This window comes from Mustela nivalis (assembly GCF_964662115.1).
Source record: "Mustela nivalis genome assembly, chromosome: 7".
NCBI lineage: Eukaryota > Metazoa > Chordata > Mammalia > Carnivora > Mustelidae > Mustela > Mustela nivalis.
In genome coordinates this window covers 6508734-6530701 of record NC_139026.1, presented here as the reverse complement: position 1 = coordinate 6530701, position 21968 = coordinate 6508734, and the positions used below count along the sequence as shown (strand labels likewise).

Sequence of the window (21968 nt, the reverse complement as noted above, 5' to 3'; positions counted from 1 at the left end):
GGGTGACATTTTGGAGCATGGAGGGTATGTCACAGGAGTTGAGGTTGAAGAAGCATAGGGAAGAGCAGGTTTTTAGAGGCCTTGAGTTTAGTTGTTCACTTTTTCTTTTATCATACATTTATTTTGTACTTACTAGGCACTAGTCATTCGGATTTGGTTGTTCCATTGCCACTGAGGAAATCACAGATGCTTGTATCATCTGTCACCGTATAGAGACTTCTAAAGCATCCCTGGGAAGGGAGAGTCAAAGAGTGGTGAAGCTAGGAAGAAACCCCAGGTCATGACACTGGACTATGGGAGTGGTAGAGTCTAAGCCCTGTAGGCTTACTTCTGATTGCTCCGGTTGTCTTCTGCTGGGACCCAGACGCTCGCTGGTCCCTCCCTTCCGAACCCTTTCATGTTTATGTCCTTCCCTTTACAGCCAAACCCCTAGAAGTAGTTTTCTGCTCTCAAAACTGTCATCTCTTACTTATTCCTTCACCCATTGGCTTTTGCCCACATTGCTACTTGAAACTGTTCTTAGCAGGATCAACAGCAATGTTCTTGTGACTAATTACAGTGGACTTTTTGGTTCTCATCTTACATGACCTGTTATTATTTCATGATTGTCCACTTTTTATTGACACACTCTTGGTTTTGGCAATACCAGCTCTCTTAATTTTTCTCTTACCTCTCTTAGTGCTTCTCCCAGTCTTTTTCATAAAAAGTTTTCTTTCTGGCTAGTGCTTGGAAGTTGATGTGCCTCAAAGTTTTGTCCTAGGTTCTCTTTATACTCAGTGTCTTCTTTCTGGGCTGTGTCAGTAATTCTCATGGATTTGGTTGCCGCCTGCTACATGCCGATGACCCAAATCTCTGTCTCCATCTGTGACCTTTCTCCTGAGCTCCAGACCCATGTAGCGAATCTTCTGTTTGACATTTCTGTCTAAAATGGAGCTCATTATCTTCCTCCCCCAAGTTTTCTTTCTCAGTCTGGGTCCTTCTAGGATGGTGATCCCTCCTTAGAGGAAGACTACCCTGCATCACTAGCTTTAAGGAGTGTAAGTACTTAAAGGAAATAAGCCAAAGAGAAAATGAATCTCAAGAGACCAAATTCTCTTTTTTTGTTTGTTTAAGATTTTATTTATTTATTTGTCAGAAAGAGAGAGAGAGAGCGTGCATACAAGCAGGCAGAGAGGTAGGCAGAGGCAGAGAGAGAAACAGGCTCCCTGCCGAGCAAGGAGCCCCATGCGGGACTCAATCCCAGGACCCTGGGATCATGACCTGAGCTGAAGGCAGTGGCTTAACCCACTGAACCACCCAGGCATCCTAAGACCAAATTCTTAGAGAGACTATGTCTCAGGCAGGCTGGGGCAGGCACTCCGCCCTTTATTGTGGTGACCCAGTTACTGTCCTTGGATGTGAACCACCCCCACTACCCCTCCTCCCTGGGCAGGGAGGAAGGAGCCTTAGGTTTTGTTCGCCTAGAGTTCAAAAAGAAAAATCTATCCCAAGGGCTAGATGCTACATAGGGACCCAGGAAGATGAAGACTTTTCTGAGCTTCAGTTTCCTTGTGTATAAATTAGAGATAACATGTAGATAAATATATGGGAATAATATGTGGACAGAATATGTAGGGAAACACTCTTGTTATCCTGTACATAGTTAGACTTATCACTGAATAAGAGAGAGAATGGTAATCTCAGAACAGCTTATTAAATTGCTCAAGGTCATATAACTAATAAAGGTCATGACTGATTGGAGCCTACAAGTTAATGAGCTTTTCACTAAATTAGATCCTGGAAACATCAGTGGTTAAAAAGAATAGCAAGGAACAACTTTGCTGTCTGTTTATACATATAATTCTTACCATTTCTCCCCAGCTTCTAGCCACAGGAGGGGAAAAGTGTCTAAAAATATGTGTTGGTACCAATTTCTGTTTTTGATATGGGTAATTAACAGCTGAAAACAAAGCTGTTAATTGCCACTCTTATCAATGGGTGGTCTTTCATGTAGGTTGTTTAAATGTGAGAAACAATGATGTCACAGAATCTCTGTTTGTTTCCTCCTTACCCATATCACCCTACTCCATCCCACTCAGAAATTTCTGGACAGCTCTGGGCAAGAGAGACTGCAGAGTGGACCGTGTTCCATCCAGAGCCTTCTGCAATGACCCACACAGTGGGGTGCATTCTTCCTCCCTGGCATTCACCATAGCCACAGAAGGCTGTGTAGCCTTCTTCCTTTGGGACTGTTAAAATTTAACTCAGGGTCCTGAGGGGCCAGCTCTCTAGCTAGGCAGCCAAGTGCTGGTGAAGGAGCAGGATCAGGGAATTGACCTTGGGCAAATCATACCCTGTAAAGTAAACTGGCTCTTGTAAATGAACTGAGAGTCTCCCTAGCCCTCCTATTCTGTGATCATCTCCTTCTAGAGAAGTTTTCTGAGTCCCTATATAAGGTGACAAAAATGAAGCCAAACTCATGCCTGTTTTTCCTTAACTCACAGCGTAGTAGATTTTATAGTGCCACCGCTATCTCAGCAGGCAGGCTACTTAATCTGCCTGTTTCCTCATTGAAAAATTAGGGTGACACCTACTTAGAAGAGTTTTGAAGATACAGATAATCCATCAACAAACATCCAGCTGCAGTTTGAACACATCGCAGGACCTGACATTATTAGTCCATAGTTGAGCAATCGTTGTTGATTTATAGTTGTTTCTCTGGCAGCTGTGGGCGTTTGTGAAGAGCCAAGCCCAGATGCCCCGTGTCACCCAGTGATCAGCACATCTGGAGTTGTCTGGCTGGGTGCCCCGTAGCCATGTCTCTCTGTGTGTCAGCTGTCCTCCCTGGAAAGGGAGTCTGTGAGTGACCTTGGCTGCATAGCACCCAGCATGTTAGCCTGTCCAAAGGAATTGGCTTGTTTGAGCTGGTAGGTGCCAGGAGCTATCAGTAGGATGGTCTCTGGAGTGGCTTCTGACTGGCTTTGCCTGTAACATATACTCATTAAAATAACTCTGAAAGCAAATAAAAAGCGATGTCCTTTCCTACCTTCTGAACCCAAGGCCTTTACAGCTTGGGGCAGAAATAGCCAGATGCCGTGGAAGAAAAAGGGGCCTGACCTGGTCCTCGCTTCCCTTCCTGTGCCCTGAATCTGTCCTAACCCATCCTTTTCCTGCCCTGTGACATCTCCATCCCCCTCTCTTTTCCTCCCTTAAGGCACATTCAGGTCCCTTGTCTGAAATAACCTCTTCTTGACCCTAAAATTTACCTTTTCAGAGAGAGGCATCCTGGAAAGTAGAAACAACTTTGGGCTTGGAAGTAGATTCAAATCTTAGCTGTGCCACTTACTGGCTTGTGTGACCTTTGGCATACCACATAATCGCTCTGAGTCTCAGTTTCTTCCTATTTGGGATGGACCTTTTCAACAGATTAGTACATAATAGGTGACAAGCAAGGGAGTGCTCCCTTCCCCAGGTTCTGTGACACCATCATCCTGGGTCCTTCCCCAGTTCCTCTCTTTTTCCAACCTGTCCCCAACCGTGATGTCTTCTGAGCTCTGGCTTCCTTTTCTCCTGCTCAGGATCTCATCTATTCCAGCCCAGTGGACACAGCCCGCAAAGTAGTGATTGTCCTAAGGACCTTTTTGAGGAAGAATGAGGATGTCGAAGTGAGTGGTCTCATCCGAGGCCACTTCCTGCTGATCCTACAACAACTGTTGATGGAACATGGGGCCTCTCCCTCAGGAGGTTAGTCTGGAGCTGTCAGGGGCGTGTTTTGACCTTTAACTCAAGAGTGGGCATCTGTGCCCTGAAGAGGTCTGCTCCAGGGACGCCTGGGTGGTTCAGTTGGTTAAGCGGCTGCCTTCGGCTCAGGTCATGATCCCAGCGTCCTGGGATGGAGTCCCACGTCAGGCTCCTTGCTCAGCAGGGAGCCTGCTTCTCCCTCTGCCTCTGCCTGCCATTCTATCTGCCTGTGCTCGCTCTCTCCCCCTCTCTCTCTCTGATAAATAAATAAAATCTTAAAAAAAAAAAAAAAAAAGGAGGTCTGCTCCAGGAGAGAGTCGGAGTTTTCTCTGGAAAATAAAAGTCAGGCCAGTGTGGGAGCAAGCTAAATTTTACCTCCTTCCTCTCATCAGAGACTGAGCACTCAGCATACTTAATGTATGTGTGTGCGCGTATGGAGCGCATGTGTTTATGTTTAATGTTTCTGCGTGTTTAGCATAAGTGGGTGTGTTCAGTCTATGCATGCATGTCCCCACCCAGCATGGCATGTGTTCAGAGCTGTTTCATAAGAATGGTAGCCCCCATTTGGGAAGAAGAAAGCAGGAAATAATGGGGGAGGCTAGGAAGGCAGCAGAAGCCTGCAAAGGCTTGGAAGTGGGTGGATCTGAAATGTGTTAGAAGCTGCTAGTGAGATCCAGAAGGATAGTTTCCAAATCTGGAATGGGACTCCCCGGAGTCCCTGGAGTCCAGGAAGTTTGATGTTTGGTGCAGTTTAAAGACACTGAAAAGGTTGGCTTTGCTTTATCTTTTCCTATTTTAAAAAAGTTGAAATTTAAAATCTCCAAGCAATTAAGAGGAAGTGGGAGGAGAACTGTAGTTCATTTGATCCAGTCCTGACTGAGGATGAAAGTTTTCAGATGAATTTAAGAGGGTCTAGAGGAGCTGAGTCCTTCCTTGGCAGGGAAGGATAAGTCACATCTAACTGATAATAATGTATAAGAGCCATAAGATTTCATGGAAATATAGTTGAAAAAATGTGGGCATTGAACTCAGATTTAAGTTCAAGTCTTGACCCTGCCACTAACTGGCTGTCGGAGCTTGGAGAAGTCACTCAGCCTCTCTGAGCTGGTTTCTTTTCTTTTCTTTTCTTTCTTTCTTTCTTTGTTTCTTTTTTTTTTTAATAATTTAAAGATTTTACTATTTATCTGACAGATCACAAGTAGGCAGAGAGGCAGGCAGAGAGAGAGGAGAAAGCAGGCTCCCCGCTGATCAGAGAGCCCAATGTGGGGCTGGATCCCAGGACCATGACCTGAGCCAAAGGCAGAGGCTTTAACCCACTGAGCCACCCAGGTGCCCCTGAGCCTGTTTTCTTAACTGCAAAATAGAAATAGTCCCTATTTCACAAGGAGGATTAAGTGAAATATTAAATTTCTGGTACCCAGCCCAGAGTTGGCACCCAGTTTGTCAGTTGCCCCTGTACTGAAGGAAGAAGGCAGGAGGTAGGAGTGAATCCCAGCAAACATTTACAGTGGGGTAGGATGTCTATTTGACCTTGAGGTGATCTGAGTATTAGGTCTCCTGACCAGCCCTCCTGTTCCTTGCAGCCTCAGGGAACCTGCCATTGCTCCTGAGCCTCCTTTCTTTAGTGCAGCTGAAGAACACATCAGAGCAAGAACTGGACAGCATGGCCATGAAGCTTCTTCACCAAGGTGCCTGGGCTTGGGACAGTGCCTGAGGGCCCAGGGCTAGGCATGCTCCTTTATTCCATCATTCAGCCTTTTGGAAGAAGCTAGTGGGTCACTGTTCCTGTGAGCTTCCTGCTGTGGGTGCTTTTAGATCTTTCTTTAATTGTACAGTGGGAGTGTTTGGGAAAAGAAACAAAAACAGAACATTGTATGACAGGCACAGCTCTAGAGTCAGGAATGCCTTGGTTTGTTTGTTCTCAGTCACTAGTTATGCAGCCTTGGGCAGTCACCTGGCTTTCGGTTCCTCACAAGTAAAACAGTAGTGCTTAGCTGATGTAGGGTTAAGATAAGGGAGAGCTAGAGGTCGAATACTCAAATGCTTGGCACACAGTAGATAGACCTCCAGTGCAGCTCTGTGCAGGCTCCCTTTTCTGGGTACAAGCTCAGTTCTCCCCCGCACTCCACAACTGACTCAGGATCTGATGATCCACGTCACAGTTCCCTAAGCCTCTTTCACCTGTACCCAGACCTCATCAGGACTTTCATTGCATTTCATTAATGTCGTTGCCACTTCATAGGTAGCATCCTTAGGAAGGTTTATTGAGGAAATACTGAAATCGATAGGAAAAATGGTGTGTCTTTAGTATCTGTGGACTGTCAGGTGCTCTGGCCACAGGTGAAGATGGTTCTTTCCTTGCCTGGAGCCCCAGCATCCTCATGAGATCAGTGTCAGACTTAAAAAGGGCCTTTAGGCCTGGCCTGGTGCTGGTCCTCCCAGCCTATCGGGTCAAGTGTAACACTCAGCTGGGAGGGAAGACTGGGACAAAATCAAACCGCTGTCAGTAGGGCCTCTGGAGGGGATAATAATGACCTGAAACATACGTGTGAAGTATAATATACATTTATATATGATCCTTTTATTTGAGAGCATTGCGAGTAGAAGACGGGTGAAGAGAGGGCTGCTTATCTTGCTGGCCACAAGCCACTTAAAAGTCAAGTGTGATGTGGCCCCCAAAACAGTGAACGGAGACTTAGGTAGGTTTCAGATTGAGGTGGTGTAGGTCAGGGAGCAAAGTGCCAAATCCCAGGAGGAAAGGGATATATTCTGTAGATGTCTGCTCTACAGTGTAGTAACTACTCTGATGAGGGCTGGGGGAGCAATCGGCATCTAATCTTGCCATGAGAAGTTACAGAGGGCTTCATGGAGGAGGTGAACTTTGAGCTGAATCTCGATTGCTGAGTAGGAGTTAAGGAGTTAGCCAGATGTGAGGGTGATGTGAAAGAGAATATGGCAAATTCAGGGAACTTCACACTGATGTTGATGGAGTCCCCTGGAAAGGTGGTGAGTGCCCCATTGCTAGAAGATTTCAGAGGCTGGATCTTTTCCTGCTAGGGGTGGCAGGCTGACCTAGATGACCTCTGCAGACTCTCCAACCTGGAGTCTGTTCTGGCACCAGTGCTGTTACAGGATGCCTTTAGATCACATAAACTTGTGTAGTCTGTCCTGAGCTGCAGCTGTGGGCTGCTTGCCTTCAGGTTTGTTACTGTGTTCCTCTTCCTTGGCTGTATTACCAAGGACACTTAGTTTGAGCTTGGTCCCCAAGACTGACAGACTGACATCTGAAATTCTTATTAGAATAAGGCCATTATCTGTGAGAATTGTGAGTGCTGGTGTGCCTTGAACCCATGAAGGGCTACATGATGGGGCCTGGGGACTCTTGCAGTGAGCAAGCTGTGTGGGAAATGCGGCCCCGCTGACGTGGACATCCTGCAGCCCGCCTTCAACTTCCTGTACTGGAGCCTTCATCAGACTACACCAAGCAGTCAGAAAAGAGGTGCTGAGGCCCCAGTGAGGCAATGAATAGGAGGGGTGCTGGGCAGTGTCTGTGGCCTTTGCTGCCTGTAGTTTTTTCCTGCTTGTGAAAATATATATCGGGAGGGGCGCTTGGGGTGCTCAGTTGTTAAGCATCTGCCTTTGGCTCAGGTCATGATCCCAGAGTCCTGGGATGGAGGCCCACGTCGGGCTCCCTGCTCTGCGGGAAGCCTGCTTCTCCCTCTCCCACTCCCCCTGCTTCTGTTCTCTCTCTTGCTATGTCTCTCTCTGTCAAATAAATAAATAAAATCTTAAAAACTATATATACATATGGGGAGGATGTCGCTGGGCCAGATGGTCATAAGATTCTTTCTGATTCTGATAACCTGTGGTTCTAGAATGAAGCTGGAACCCATAGAGCCTAAAGCTGATCCTTTTGTTCATTTACAATGTGTGTGTGAAGTCCCTGGCAGGTGCTAACCACGATGCCGGCAGCCCTAGCAGGGCCTCCTGAGTAACTTATAGCCCTTACCCTGCCAACCATCTCCAGCTGCTGCAGTGCTCCTTAGTAGCACGGCCCTGATTGAGCTTCTGGAGAAGACTCTGGTACTCACCTGGACCAAGGGGGCCTCTCCCAGCACCACACTCCTTTGTTCCGCCTGGCTGCTCACTGCCTCCTTCTCTGCCCAGCAGCACGACGGCAGTCTGCAGGTGAGTCACTAGCCCGTGTGGCTCTGGGGCATGGGGTGGCACACAGAGGAGTGACAAAGTTCCTGAGTTCTGGTTCCCGCTCTTTGGCTTATTAGCTGGGTAACCTTGGCAAGATATTTAATCTCTGAGCTTCAGTGTCCTTGCCTACAGAATGGGGAAGAAGATGTCCATGATTGTTGTCAGGTTGGTTTATATTAATTTATCATACATGGATAACCTTCATGCCGGGCTGTATTCTAGCCACAGAGGAATAAGAAATAAATACAACACATACCCCACACTTGGGAAACTTTGTATTGTAGTCTTTAAGCAAAGCTTTGAAAGGTAAGATTGTACCAGGCAAAGGCATTCCAGGTAAAGAGAGCAATTTGAAAAAAAGACACGAAACTGCACAAATTTTGGACATGTGTACATATTTGGAGACTGGTGAGATACCATGTGACTAGAAAGTAGGGAGTGGCCTGTCACACTGGACAGGAAGGCAGAAGCCAGCCTGTGGCCTTACAGTGCTAGGTGGTAAGCCATGAAATGCCAGACATATGCAAGTTGTCGTTGTGATTGTTGGGAAAGGTGATTCAGGGAACAGGGGAACAGTGGACATATCCACAGAGCACCTCTTCCTCTCAGTCCCTCCTCACCCCCTTGTATGGGACCTTCTCATCAGAGTGCCCTGCGTGAACTCCTATATGGGCTGCTCCACATTCCTGTGTCTCCTTCCTAAGCCTGACTGCTGCTGGCGGATAGAAGCCATCTTCTAGCCTTTGAGGTGTCTTTGCCCTATGCCCAGCACTGTGCCATTGAAGTGCCGGGCACATGCTCTTTTGTGTAGAAGTGAAGTCATTTTTAAAGTTTGGCCTCCAAAAACAAAAAACAACAACAAAATAAAGTTTGTCCTCTAAAGTGGCATCAGGCTGTGGCAGATCTGTACTATAATAAGTCTTCTGGGGTTTGCCCCAGCATTGATTGGGGACAGGAACATTTTTTGCTTTTCTGTGTGAGGCTGGTGGGCCCACCTTTCCCCTGCAGTCACCTGCCTGTGTGGGAACCTGCACCGTGTCTCTGGCTCGCTGGTCTTCAGCTCACACCCAGCCAGTTACCTACTACCCACCTCCATTCTGAGTCCTCTCCACTGCCTTAATGGTTCGTTCTCCCCTCAGAAGTGGCCTGTTCAGCCTCCTGGTCCCTGGCCTTTCCCTTGCTCCAGATCTCCTGTCCCTGCGGCCAGTTTGGTTGCACTCTCCACATGGCTGCTGAGAACCTGCTGACCTTGGTCCTTCTGCAGCCTTACTTTCTGCCATTCTACCCTTCTCTGTCCTCTGACCCACTGTTAGCTCCTCTCCAAATCGGCTCTGCTCTTTCTTTTTTTTTTTTTTAAGATTTTATTTATTTATTTATTTATTTGTCAGAGAGACGGAGAGCAAGAAAGCGAGCACAGGCAGGCAGAGGCAGAGGGAGAAGCTCTGCTCTTTCATATCTCCATACGGTTGATGATTTGACTGAGTGATTGATTCTTTTATTTTCAAAGATTTTATTTATTTGACAGAAAGAGACACAGCGAGAGAGGGAAACACAAGCAGGGGGAGTGGGAGAAGCAGGCTTCCCACCAAGCAGAGAACCTGACACAGGGCTTGATTCCAGGACCCTGGGATCATGACCTGAGCGAAAGGCAGATGCTTAATGACTGAGCCACCCAGACGCCCCTGAGTGATTGATTCTTTTTTTTTTTTTTTTAAGATTTAATTTATTTATTTGACAGAGAGAGAGAGATCACAAGTAGACAGAGAGGCAGGCAGGGGGTGGGGAGCAGGCTCCTCACCAAGCAGAGAGCCCGATGTGAGGCTCGATCTCAGTATCCTGAGATCATGACCCAAGCCGAAGGCAGAGGCTTAACCCACTGAGCCACCCAGGTGCCCTGAGTCATTGATTTTTAATAGCCTTTATTCTTTTGAAGATTTTATTTTTTTGAAAGGGAGGAAGCCAGAGAGAGCACAAGCAAAAAAGTATGGAGGGGGAGGGGGAGAAGCAGGCTCCCCACTGAGCAGGGAGCCCAAAGCTGGGCTCGATCCCAGGACCCTGAGATCATGACCTGAGTCACCCAGGCACCCCTAATAGCCTTTATTTTATTTTATTAATTTATTTCTTTTTTAAACATTTTATTCATTAGAGAGAAAGCACAAGCAGGGGTTGAGGCAGAAGGAAAGGGAGAAGCAGACTTTCTGCTGAGCTGGGAGCTGGATGTGGGGCTTGATTTCAAGACCTGGAGATCATGACCTGAGCTGAAGGCAGGTGCTCAACCATCTGAGACACCCAGGCACCCCTATTTTATTTATTTTTTAACATTTTATTTCTTTATATTTTCAGTATATATGCTGCCAAAGCAAGCACTATTTATTTATTTTCAGAGAAGGAGAGCAAGAGCACACAAGCAGGGGAAACAGCAAGCAGAGGGAGAAGCAGGCTCTTCTGCTGACCAAGGAGCCCAATGTGGGACTCGATCCTAGAACCCTGGGATCATGGCCTTCTGCTGAAGGCAGCCACTTAGCTGACTAAGCCACCCAGGTGTCCCAATAGCTTTTATTTTAAAGGTAGTTTTAGCTATACTGAAAGATTGAGCTAATATCACAGAGTTCCTGAATAACTCCTATACGGTTTCCTCTGTGAGCATCTTACATTAGTATGTCATCTCAATACCTTTGTACAAATTGGTTCTTCTGCCTAGAACCTGCTGATTCCACCAGCCAAACATTTTTGACGAACTGCTTTGTTTCAGACTGATAGATCCAAGCAGAGAAGTAATTCCTGCCTTGAAGCAGCGTATGTTCTGGGTGAGGCAAGCAGAGCAGACTCAGCTTTGAACCCATGACTCCCAACTAACCCTTCAGTTTGGACATTGCTTTGACTTTAAAGACACGTTCCCCAATGCTGAGCCTCAGCTGTTCTTCACAATAGTTCTGGAAGGAGTGAAAGCAGGCGGCATTGTTCCCGTTTCATACGTGAAGAAAGTGAGGCAGGCTGGGAGAGGGGCAGTGGATTCCCCTTGGCCACATGGATAGCTAGTGGCAGAGCAGGGTTTTGAATCTGGGCTGTCTGGCTCTAGATCTAAGTTGGATGGTGGGCTGGAGTGGAGACTGAGTCACACATGAGGCCAGGGAGGTTCCCTGGTGGAAGAGTTCATTGACGATGGGGGAGATTTGGAAGAAGAAGGGTCCTCTATGTACAGGCTAATTTGCCTCCTCACATTCCTGAATCCAGGGCTGGTGGGCTCACAAGACTGTGTGGTCTCCTTTGTCCCTCTGGATGCAGTAGGTATGTGTGGGTACCTAGGAGCTATTGGGACCGGTTATTTTCTGCTCAAGCTGCCAGAATGTGGGAGGTGTCCCCTTCCCTCTGCCCTACCAGGTTCACCAGAAACTGTCCGTGGAACTGGACCAAGTATTGAAGGTCCTCAGCTTTCCAAAGAAAAAGGCTGCGCTGCTCTCAGGTATGGCCCCAGGGCACTATAGCAGGAAAGGAAGAGCTTTTCCCTTAGACTGTAAGATGGGACCACTCTCCCCAGACCAGCCTGTGGTCACCCTATTATTATCTCCACTGTCTTCCCCCTGCCACAGAGCTAGGTGGGAGGTGAGGAAGGAGGAAGGAGCTGAGTATAAGGGGTTCTTGTTTTCAGCTGCCATCTTATGCTTCCTGCGGACAGCCCTGCAGCAAAACTTTTCCTCTGCCCTTGTGGCCCTGGTGCCTTCAGGGGCCCAGCCAGCACCGGCCTCTGAGAACACTGTCCTGGCTCCACTGAGAATATCACAGGTGTTGTCCCTGGTCATTGGACTGCAGAACCTCTTGGTGCAGGTAAGACCCTTGCCGAATGGGACCCTGTCAGTGGAGCCTGCTTCTCCCAGAACAACTGTAGGAAGAGGTAGCTGCTTGTCAGGAACCTGGTATTTCCTCCAGGATTGGGGGGATGGATTAATTGGGACTTTTAAAGTTATAGTGACAGAAATGAAACTCAAAATGGCTCATAACTGAGAAGGCCAGGGGTCAGCACTGGCTTCAGGCCCACCTGGATCCCATAGGCTCAGACAATGTCATCAGAACTCTGTCTCCATGTCTTGGTTCTGCATTTCTCATGGGATGGTAAGATAACCAATAGCAGCACCTTTCCAACAACAAGAGACTTTCTATTTCCCAGCAGTGGCCAGAACGGAATCTCATTAGTCTGGCTGGGGTAATGTGCCATTCACTGTGGCTGGGCCATCCGATGCTCTGATTGACCTGGCTTGGGCCAGTGCCCTCTCCTGTAGGCTGGGGCATATGGTCAGCTCTCCATAACTCTCGTAGAGTGAACATAAAAGAGGGATGGTTCTGCAAAGAAAACTGTTCACAGGGGCGCCTGGGTGGCTCAGTGGGTTAGGCCACTGCCCTCGGCTCAGGTCATGACCCCAGGGTCCTGGGATGGAGCCCCGCATCGGGCTCTGGCTCAGCAGGGAGCCTGCTTCCTCCTTTCTCTCTGCCTGCCTCTCTGCCTACTTGTGATCGCTCTCTCTGTCAAATAAATAAATAAAATCTTTAAAAAAAAAAAAAAGGAAAAAAAAGTAAACTGTTCACAGAAAAAGGAGGAGTGAATTTCATGTAAGCCGAAACAGTAGATATCTACCTCATAGGGTTTTATGTTTCATAGCTAAGAGGACTTTTGGAGATCATTGTTTATCCAGCTTTCAAATGCTGGGAAGAGTGGTTGGGGCATGGAGATATGTCACTGTCTGCCTTTGAGGAGTAAGCATTTGTCTGTGGGCTGCCATGTAGACAAGAGGTGATAACACCATGTGTTCAGTTTGGGGCAACTGAAGGGACAACTGCACTGTGGGGGTCCCAGGTATAACTAATAGGCTAGTATAGGGTTAGTGCAGAGCTACCTGTCAGAGAAGGTTTCCTGAAGGAGGTGATTGAACTGGGCTGGAAAGACCACATGACTTGTCTTTCTTCCCTAAGGGCAGGGGGTTATCAGAAATGGCATTTATCTTGATGGCAGCACCATTTTGTTCTCTGGTATGGACTCATTCCTGGTTCCTGGCCTCCTGGCCTGTGTCCCACCCTTGATTCCCCGGGACTTTCTTCTAAGAAGGTTAGTGTGTATTATTTTCAGATAGGAGCCGGCCACCATAAGGTGACTGAAGCCCTAGATGTTTATGCTGTTTTAGTTAGACTTGGACTCTCTTTCCTTGCCCTTTGGAGCTTGTCCAAGGGAGACAGTCAGATCCAGTGTGATCTGATGGCAAGTCATTCATGGGACAAGAGGAGGGAGGTGCAGGGAGCCAGCAAATGAGTGAGACGAGTTGCAGAGACTTCTGGGGAAGGAAGGGGACCTTGATTTGAGTAGACTGTATTTGGTTATTGCACATATATGATATGGCTGTTGATCGTGGGAGATTATATTCGAGGATTGGTCCCCACTGGACCTCTACACAATATGGGGAAAGTTGGAAATGTAAGGAGATAGAGGATGCTCCAGGCCTGCGCTGCCTGTGCTCCGTGGCCCTGTGCTGGGTCTGTGGTTGCTGAGACTTGTCCTGCCAGCGTATCTGTGCACAAGGCACTTAGTGCTCTCTGCTGTAAGTCCCCATTTTCATATCAGTCTTTCCCAGCTGTGAGCTCCTTAAAGGTAGGAACTATGTCTGACTAATCTTTGTGTCTTGTTCCCCTTGTGGGTTTAAAAAAATCAGAAATCAGATGAGAACCAAAACGTCAGCTTTATTTCTGGTAAACACTATAGGAGAATGTACCTGGGACTTCAGATCATACTGGGCTTTTTTTTGGCCTGGAGTTTTTCATATACAGCAAGGTGAAAGACTTTTTGTGGGAGTCCAAATCTAACTAAAACAGCATACACCCACCACCTAGATTCTATCATTAGCATTTTAGTATACTTGCTTTATATCTATCCAAAAGAGCTTTTTTTCTTTTAATTAATTAATGTTTTTAAAAGAGAGATTTTATTTATTTATTTATTTAAAGATTTTATTTATTTATTTGACAGACAGAGATCTGTCTGACAAGTAGGCAGAGAGGCAGGCAGAGAGAGGGGGGGAAGCAGGCTCCCCGCTGAGCAGAGAGCCTGATGCAGGGCTCAATCCCGGGACCCTGGGATCATGACCTGATCTGAAGGCAGAGGCTTTAACCCACTGAGCCACCCAAGCGCCCTTTTATTTATTTATTTGACGGAGATCACAAGTAGGCAGAGAGGCAGTTGGGGGGCGGGGTGTGGGGGAGGCTCCCTGCTGACCAGAAAGCCTGATGTGGGGCTTGATTCCAGGACCCTGAGATCATGACCCGAGCTGAAGGCAGAGGCTTAACCCAATGAGCCACCCAGGTGCCCCTCAAAGAGAGCTTTTGATCCACCCTCTTTTCCCCCAGGCCATACCAGAAGCCCATAGGCAAGGAAATTATGTTTACATTATGGACACTTTGCCACCTGGCCATGATCTTAAGAGTTTAAGTTTCATGGGAACATGACCTTTAATACCTTGATCTTGTCCTGCTGGCACATTAAATGTTAAGTTAACATTTTACCTATTAGATAAATCTCTCCTTTGGTGAGGAGGAGCCAGTTAAATGTGGGAGAAAAGGCAAATGCTTTCTCTCCAATGTTTTTGAAAAGGCCAAAGTTCCTATTTTAACATTCAGAACATAAGAGAAAAATTACTCCCTTATACTCAACATCCAGCATAAAGCCTTGCACCAAATTGGTATGTAATGTTTGTTGAATGAGTGAATGAGGACACAGAAATGAATACGTTATGGTTCTAGCCATTTAAGCACTCAGATAGTAGGAAATACTAATTACAATTAATGCCAAAATGACCTATTATTTGAATCAAGAAAGTCTCTACAGGAGAGTTGCATTCAAACCAGGCCTTGAGTGATGAAAAACTTTCCTCAAACCAGTAGCCTAAACACAAGGGGGTCAGTGACTTCCTGCAGCACCGTTACCCTTCAGCTTTCCGGCCCAAGAGCCTGGATGTCATTAGCCTGTGACACTCTTCTGTGCCTCCAGCAGTCTTTTTCTTTTTTAATCATGGTAAAATATTACATAACAAAATTAACCATTTTAATCATTTTCAAGTTACAGTTCTGTGGTAGTAAGTACATTTACATTGTTGTACAGACACTACCACCTTCTTTCTCCAAAACTTCTTCATCTTGTCAAACTGAAACTGTCCACATCAAACTGTTACTCCCCACTGCTCCCTCTCCCCATCCCTTGACAGCCACCATTCTGTTTTCTGTCTCTATTTGACTATTTAACTATTCTAGGACCTCATATAAGTAGAATAATATACTATTTATCTCTCTGGAGGTTTTTTACTCTCCTCAGCAGTCCTGGGGAAGGTGAACCAACTGGAGTAACTCATGAATTCCTTATGAAGAGGCTACTGGGTCTGTGTGGGGAGTTGCTCAGCCTCACAGTCACTGTCCCTGTCACAGCCTGGTGAACATGACCGAGAAGCCCCTTCTTTCTTTCTCTCACTGACACATTCCTGAGAAATTCCCTGCCCTATTGTTTTCAGCCATAATGACCTTTCTGTCACTGCCCTTGACCCACGGAAGTATATGGAAGAGTCCTTTTTTTCTCTGTCCTTCCCCTTACTCCAGGGCTGGAGCTAAACCTCCTTTGGCCCGTGCCATAGGTTTGCTGTTTAAAAATAGTTCTTCATTTGTTCAATCATTTATACATCCAGCAAACACTATTCCATAGAAATCCACGGTCTCTCCAAGCAATCCAGGAGGTCTCATTCTCTCTCTCTCTCTCTCCTGAGCTCCTGGAATGGTTTATTCAACCCTGTAATAAGGGTTACATTTATCATATGTTATTATATGGTCAGTGGTCTGCATTTCTGTCTTCTTCTGTAAAACTTTTAGGCAAAAGCTTCTGCTGCTTGCGGAGGTCAGAGGGAGCCTCACAGAGAAAGTGACATTGAACTCAGACTGAAACAGTGTCTAGGCAGAGGCAGAGGGAAGGGCATTGCAGGCAGGGAAGACAGCATGAACAAAAGCACTAATAGAGAAGTGTGCAGTGTTGGGGGTTGGCAAGAATTAGAAGATGACACTAAGGAGCTGGGCACAGATGACACCAGTCAGTGCCTTATGTGCCAGGCCAAGAAGTGTTGGGGGAAGCCATGAAGGGCTTCTATCAGATTGAGGGTTTTGTTTTTTTTTTCATTTTACTACTTGTTCTTTTATTGAAAATCTTTAAAGAAATTTATATGACACGTGTTATATACAAAGTTAAGAAATAACGTAATTTTGTTACATTTTTTTAATATCGTGGAATGAAACACCACTTTACCACATTTGGTTTTTTTTAACTAATGTGAATTTATTACATAATTTTGTAGCTGATTATTACAGGTGAAGTCAGCAGATTTCTGTACTCCAGGTCCATGAGAATGAAAGCCAGGTTTTCCTATCTGAGCTCTTACCCATGGGTTTTATTAGCATATAATGTATTATTTGTTTCAGGGGTACAGGTCTGTGATTCATCAGTCTTACACAATTCACAGTACTTACCGTAACACGTAAGCTCCCCGATGTCCATCACTCAGCCACCCCCATCCCTCCTACCTCTTCCCCTCCAGCAACCCTCAGTTTATTTCCTCAGATTAAGAGTCTCTTGTGGTTTATTTCCCTCTCTGATTTTTTCTTGTTTCATATTTCCCTCCCTTCCCCTATGAGCCTCTGTCTTGTTTCTCAAATTCCTCATATCAGAGAGATCATATGATAATTGTCTTTCTCTGATTGACTTATTTCCTCTAGTTCCATGCATGTTGTTGCAAATGGCAAGATTTGGGGGGTTTTGATGGCTGCATAATATTCCATTGTATTTATATACCACACCTTGTTTTTTAAGATTTTATTTATTTATTTGACAAAGAGAGGCATAGTGAGAGAGAGAGAGAGAACACAAGCAGAGGGAGTGGGGGAGGGAGGGAGAAGCAGGCTTCCTGCTGGGCAGGGAGCCTGATCCAGAGCTCGATCCCAGGACCCTGGAATCATGACCCAAGCCAAAGGCAGATGTTTAACGACTAAGCCACCCAGGCATCCATTCATCTGTTGATGGACTTTTAAGCTCTTTCCATAGTTTGACTACGGTTGTGGATAGTGCTGCTATAAACATTGGGGTGCATATGCCCCTTCAGATCACTACATTTGTATCTTTAGGATAAATACCCAGTAGTGCCATTGCTGGGTTGTAGTATAGCTCTATTTTCAATTTTTTGAGGACCCTCCATACTGTCTTCCAGAGTGTCTGCAACATCTTGCATTCCCACCAACAGTATAGGAGGGTTCCCCTTTCTCCGCATCCTCACCAACAACTCTTGTTTCCTGACTTCTTAATTTCAGCCATTCTGACTCATGTGAGGTGGTAACTCACTGTGGTTTTGATTTGTATTTCCCTGATGCTGAGTGATGTTGAGCACTTTTTCATGTGTCTGTTGGCCATTTGAATGTCTTCTTTGCAGAAATGTCTGTTCATGTCTTCTGCCCATTTCTTGATTGAATTATTTGTTCTGTGGGTGTTGAGTTTGATAAGTTCTTTTTTTTTTAAAGATTTTACTTATTTATTTGACAGACAGAGATCACAAGTAGGTGGAGAGGCAGGCTGAGAGGAAAAAGCAGGCTCTCCACTGAGCAGAGAGCCTGATGCAGAGCTCTATCCCAGGACCCTGAGATCATGACCTGAGCCGAAGGCAGAGGCTTAACCCACTGAGCCACCAAGGCACCCATGATAAGTTCTTTATAGATTTTGGATACCAGTCCTTTATCTGATATCAGACTGAGTTTTTGATCACTGGCAACCCCAGTAGGGAAGAGGGGTGGGAGGGCAAAGCCTGAAGGCAAGGGGGCTGTTGAGCAGGAGATTATTGCTGTGACTCAAGTAAATGACAGTGAGGTCCATTTCACACCCACTGGGATAGCTAAAAACAAAAGATAGGTAATATCAACTGTTGTGAGAATGTAGAGTGAATGGAACCCTCACAGGTTGTTGATGGGAACGCAAAATGACACAGCTACTTTGGAAAACAACCTGGAAGTGCTTCAAAAAGCTAAATGTGGAATTACCATATTACCCAACAATTCTACTCCCAGGTATTATGCCCAAGAAAATTGAAAGCATTTATCTACACAGATGCTTGTATACAGATGTTCATAGCAGTACTCTTCATAGTAGTTCCAAAGTACAAAGAACCCCAATGTTCGCCAGCTGATGAATGGATAAATAAATTGTATATACAAATGAATACTGTCTGGCCATAAAAAGTAATGAGGTAGGTAGTCACATGCTACAACATAGATGAACCTTGAAAACATACTCAGTGAAAGAAATCAGACATAAAAACAACGTATGATATTATTTCATTTAGATGAAATGTCCAAGATAGGCAAATCTGTAGAGACAGGAAGTAGATTAGTGGTTGCCTAGGACCAGGATTACGGGGGCAGGGAACTGGGAATGCCTGCTAATGAGTAATGAGGTTTCTCCTTGGGATGATGAAAATATTCTGGAATTAGATAGCTGCACAACTCTGTGAATATACTAAATGCTGATCTGTACCCTTAAAAGAATGATTTTTTGGTTTATGGATTATATCTCATTAAAGCTGTTATTTTAAAAAGCGGTATCAAAGGGGAAAGAATGACAGTACTGCATAAACTAGTGCGCTGAGTGCTGGTCCTCCTTGACGTCTCTGGGCCAAAGCAGCCATGTAGCATCAACACCGCTGATGGAGTGCTGGGCAGCGTGTGGAGGGTCTGCAGCTGTCTGTCTGACCGAGGTGGGCCAGTGCAGTGCAGTGGAAGGTGCATTGGCCAGAATCACAGAGATCTGCCTTGTAGCCCCTGCGCAGCTCCTAACTCTGAAGGGGTTTAGCAAGTCAATTCAGTCTCTTATTGATTCTCAATTTCTCTATCTGCAAAACAAAAGGACTCTTTCAGCAGTAAGTGATTTGTGCCTCTTAGAACAGCTCCATTCCCCCTGGAATGGAGCACAGGAGAGATAATGTTGGTTGCAGTGAGAATGGACACAAGTGTCCAGGGTTCATCACGCTGGGTTACGTGGGGGAAAGAGGGCCCATTAGTAGCAGTGGAAGGGTCCCAAGGAGGGCTGTTGTCATTGGTGTGATTTGCATGGCACTGGAGTAGGGCAAAGCCAGGGAAACTTTCCTTCTGCCTAGTTCTCAGAGGAACCACAGGACTATAAATCTCTGAAGGTCTCCAGAGTAGAAATAAAGTAGGTTTATTCTGGTTTTCTTTGGATATGGAGACCTTAGCCAGCAGGTGGAGCTGCAGGAAGACAGGCAGGGGCCTTTTTTCCTGGCCAGGACTAACAGAAGCGCAGGCCACCTTGGGAGGAATGGAGAAGAGTGTCTTGTGGCTGGGGGTCTCCAAGCAGAAACCAGGTGTCTCCAGCAAGAACGTCTGCTGGACTCCAGTCCAGCTGCTACATCTCTGTGGAGGCTTGGGAAAGGGTAAGAATGGGTGTGAGCAGGGAAGAGACAGTTATCCTTATGCTCAAACTTGGCTTTGTGATTGGGGTGGGCATGGAATGTTGTTACCAGTTTGGAAATCAGTGAGCTAATTTAACAAGATGTGAGGTTTTGATCTTGAGGATCATTCCTACTAGAGCAGAGGTTCATGTCAGGTTAATGTTCTCGGAGAGTGGAAGGCGGGGAGAACACTGACTGAGTGCCTACTCTGGGTAAGCACTTGACATCTGTTGTTTATTCATTACAGTTCCTCTATAAGGGATCAGGAGTTTTTTGTTGTTGTTTTGTTTTGTTTGTTTTGTTTTTTAAGTAGGCTTCATGCTCAGCGTGGAGCCCAGTGCAGGGCTGAGATCAAGAGTTGGATACTGAGCCACGCAGGTGCCCCTCGTCTCAGTTTTATAGACAAGGAAACAGAGTCCAGAGATATTAAGTAACTTACCTGAGGTCACACACTTTTAGGTCAGAATTCAAGCCTAAGTCTTTTTGGCTACAAAATCCATTTTCGGTGTTTCAAGAAGTGCCTCTTGTGAATAGAAGCCATTGTTACCTGAGTAGTAGTACCTGTCTTTCCTAATGCTTAGTGACCCCGGCTCCCCACACACCATTCAGCCAGTCCTCACTGGATATGTTAGGTAATATGGGCATGGGGTCAGAAAGTGGTACTGGGGCCACTTCTCCAGGTGGGGAAGCCAAAGTGTGCTGGCCTGTGGCTATGTGATCTTGCATACCTGGGAAGAGGCTAGAAATTCCCACTGGTTAAGAGTTAATTTTATTTTTTTAAAAGATTTTATTTATCTATTTGAGACAGAGAGAGAAGGAGAGGTAGCATGAGCAGGGGGAGGGGCAGAGAAAGAAGCAGTTTCCCTACCCAGGAGGCAGCCCGACCAGGGACTGCCTGGGATCATGATCTGAGCTGAAGGCAGATACTTAACTGACTGAGCCACCCAGGTGCCCCAAGAGTTAATTTTAGATTGGAGGAGAAAGGGCACAAAGCCTAGGGTTTTGTTCTAGACCTGCCATTTACTGATATGTATTGGTGTCTTCCAGTCAAGTATTTCTTCCCCCTGGACCTCATTATCTTAGCGCTAAAATAGGTGAGTGGATTAGCTCAAACACTTCAAGCTGTGTGCCTTGGAGGCCTAGGAGAAAACCCCGGAGTTGTTAAAAAAGGGGGGGTGTTTCCTCGGTTGTGCATTTCGTGAGGCTGCTCTCACCCATTATTGTTTACTCTGTGCCCAGTACTGGCTGAACACCGTATATCCATTCTCATCCAACCCTCTCAGCAGCCCAGTAATTTTTTTTAATTGCACTCAGCAAGGGTAAGTGACCTTGGCTAGGGTCACATAGATGATAAGTGACTAAGCAAGGATGCCAAGTCTAAGTCTGTCCCATATTTTTTTTTTTTTAATTTAAAATGTTTATTTTTTAAAAAAACATTTTATTTGGGACACTTGGGTGGCTCAGTTGGTTAAGCGGTTGTCTTTGGCTGGTTATGATCCCAGGGTCCTGGGAACCCTTGCTCAGAGGGGAGTCTGCTTCTCCTCCCTCTCCCTCTGCCTCTGCTTGATCTCTCTCTGGCTCTCTGACAAATAAAGAAATAAAAATAAAAAAAGAAAAAGATTTTAAAATATCAGTTTTTTTGAGATATAACTTATAAAATTCACTGATTCTAAGTGTACAGTTCAATGACTTTTTTTTTCAGTTCAGTGACTTTTTTTTTTTTAAGATTTTTTTAAATTTATTTATTTGACAGACAGAGATGACAGGCAGGCAGAGAGGCAGGCGGAGAGAGGAGGAAGCAGGCTCCCCGCTGAGCAGAGAGACCGATTCGGGGCTCGATCCCAGGACCGTGGGATCATGACCTGAGCCGAAGGCAGTGGCTTAACCCACTGAGCCACCCAGGCACCCCCAGTTCAGTGACTTTTGACAAATAGTTTTATAAACACTACCACAACCATGATCGAGAACGTTTCCCTCACCCCAGAAAGTTCCCTTGTGCCATTTGTAGTCAATCTCTTCTCCTTATCCCTGTCCCTCAGTAAACACTAACCAGCTTTCTGTCACTGAATTTTCTTGAATTCATACAAATGAAATCGTACAAAATGTGGTCTTGGGTGTTTAGCTTCTGTCGCTTAGCTTAATGCTTTTGAGAGTCATTCATGCTGTCATGTGTGTCAGTACTAAATTTCGTTTTATTGGTGAGCAGTCTTCTATCATATGGCCATACCACAGCTGTTTACCCATTTACCTATTGATTTGGAACTTCCAGATTTTTGGTTATTATGCGTAAAATTGTTGTTACTACTGAAGTACAAGTTTTTCTGTGGACATAGGATTTTATTTCTTGGGGGTACATATCTAGGAGTGGAATTGCTGGGTCAAACGACATACTTGGGGGGCGCCTGGGTGGCTCAGTAGGTTAAAGCCTCTGCCTTCGGTTCAGGTCATGATCCCAGGGTCCTGGGATCAAGCCCCGCGTAGGGCTCTCTGCTCAGCGGGGAGCCTGCTTCCTTTCCTCTCTCT

At 45.9% G+C, this 21968-nt stretch overlaps 1 protein-coding gene across 1 annotated transcript in view; it reads left to right on the top strand.

Annotated features, from left to right (window-relative positions):
* Window positions 1–21968, top strand: part of MEI1 (meiotic double-stranded break formation protein 1) — a gene marked incomplete at its 5' end in the record, with an annotated part of 78127 nt that overhangs the window by 50914 nt on the left and 5245 nt on the right. Inside the window, 6 exons of the mRNA XM_082740083.1 lie at window positions 3558–3723; window positions 5304–5408; window positions 7109–7219; window positions 7748–7908; window positions 11308–11389; window positions 11576–11751. Coding sequence (XP_082596209.1) covers window positions 3558–3723; window positions 5304–5408; window positions 7109–7219; window positions 7748–7908; window positions 11308–11389; window positions 11576–11751 — 801 coding nt within the window. The remainder of the gene's footprint in view (window positions 1–3557; window positions 3724–5303; window positions 5409–7108; window positions 7220–7747; window positions 7909–11307; window positions 11390–11575; window positions 11752–21968) is intronic.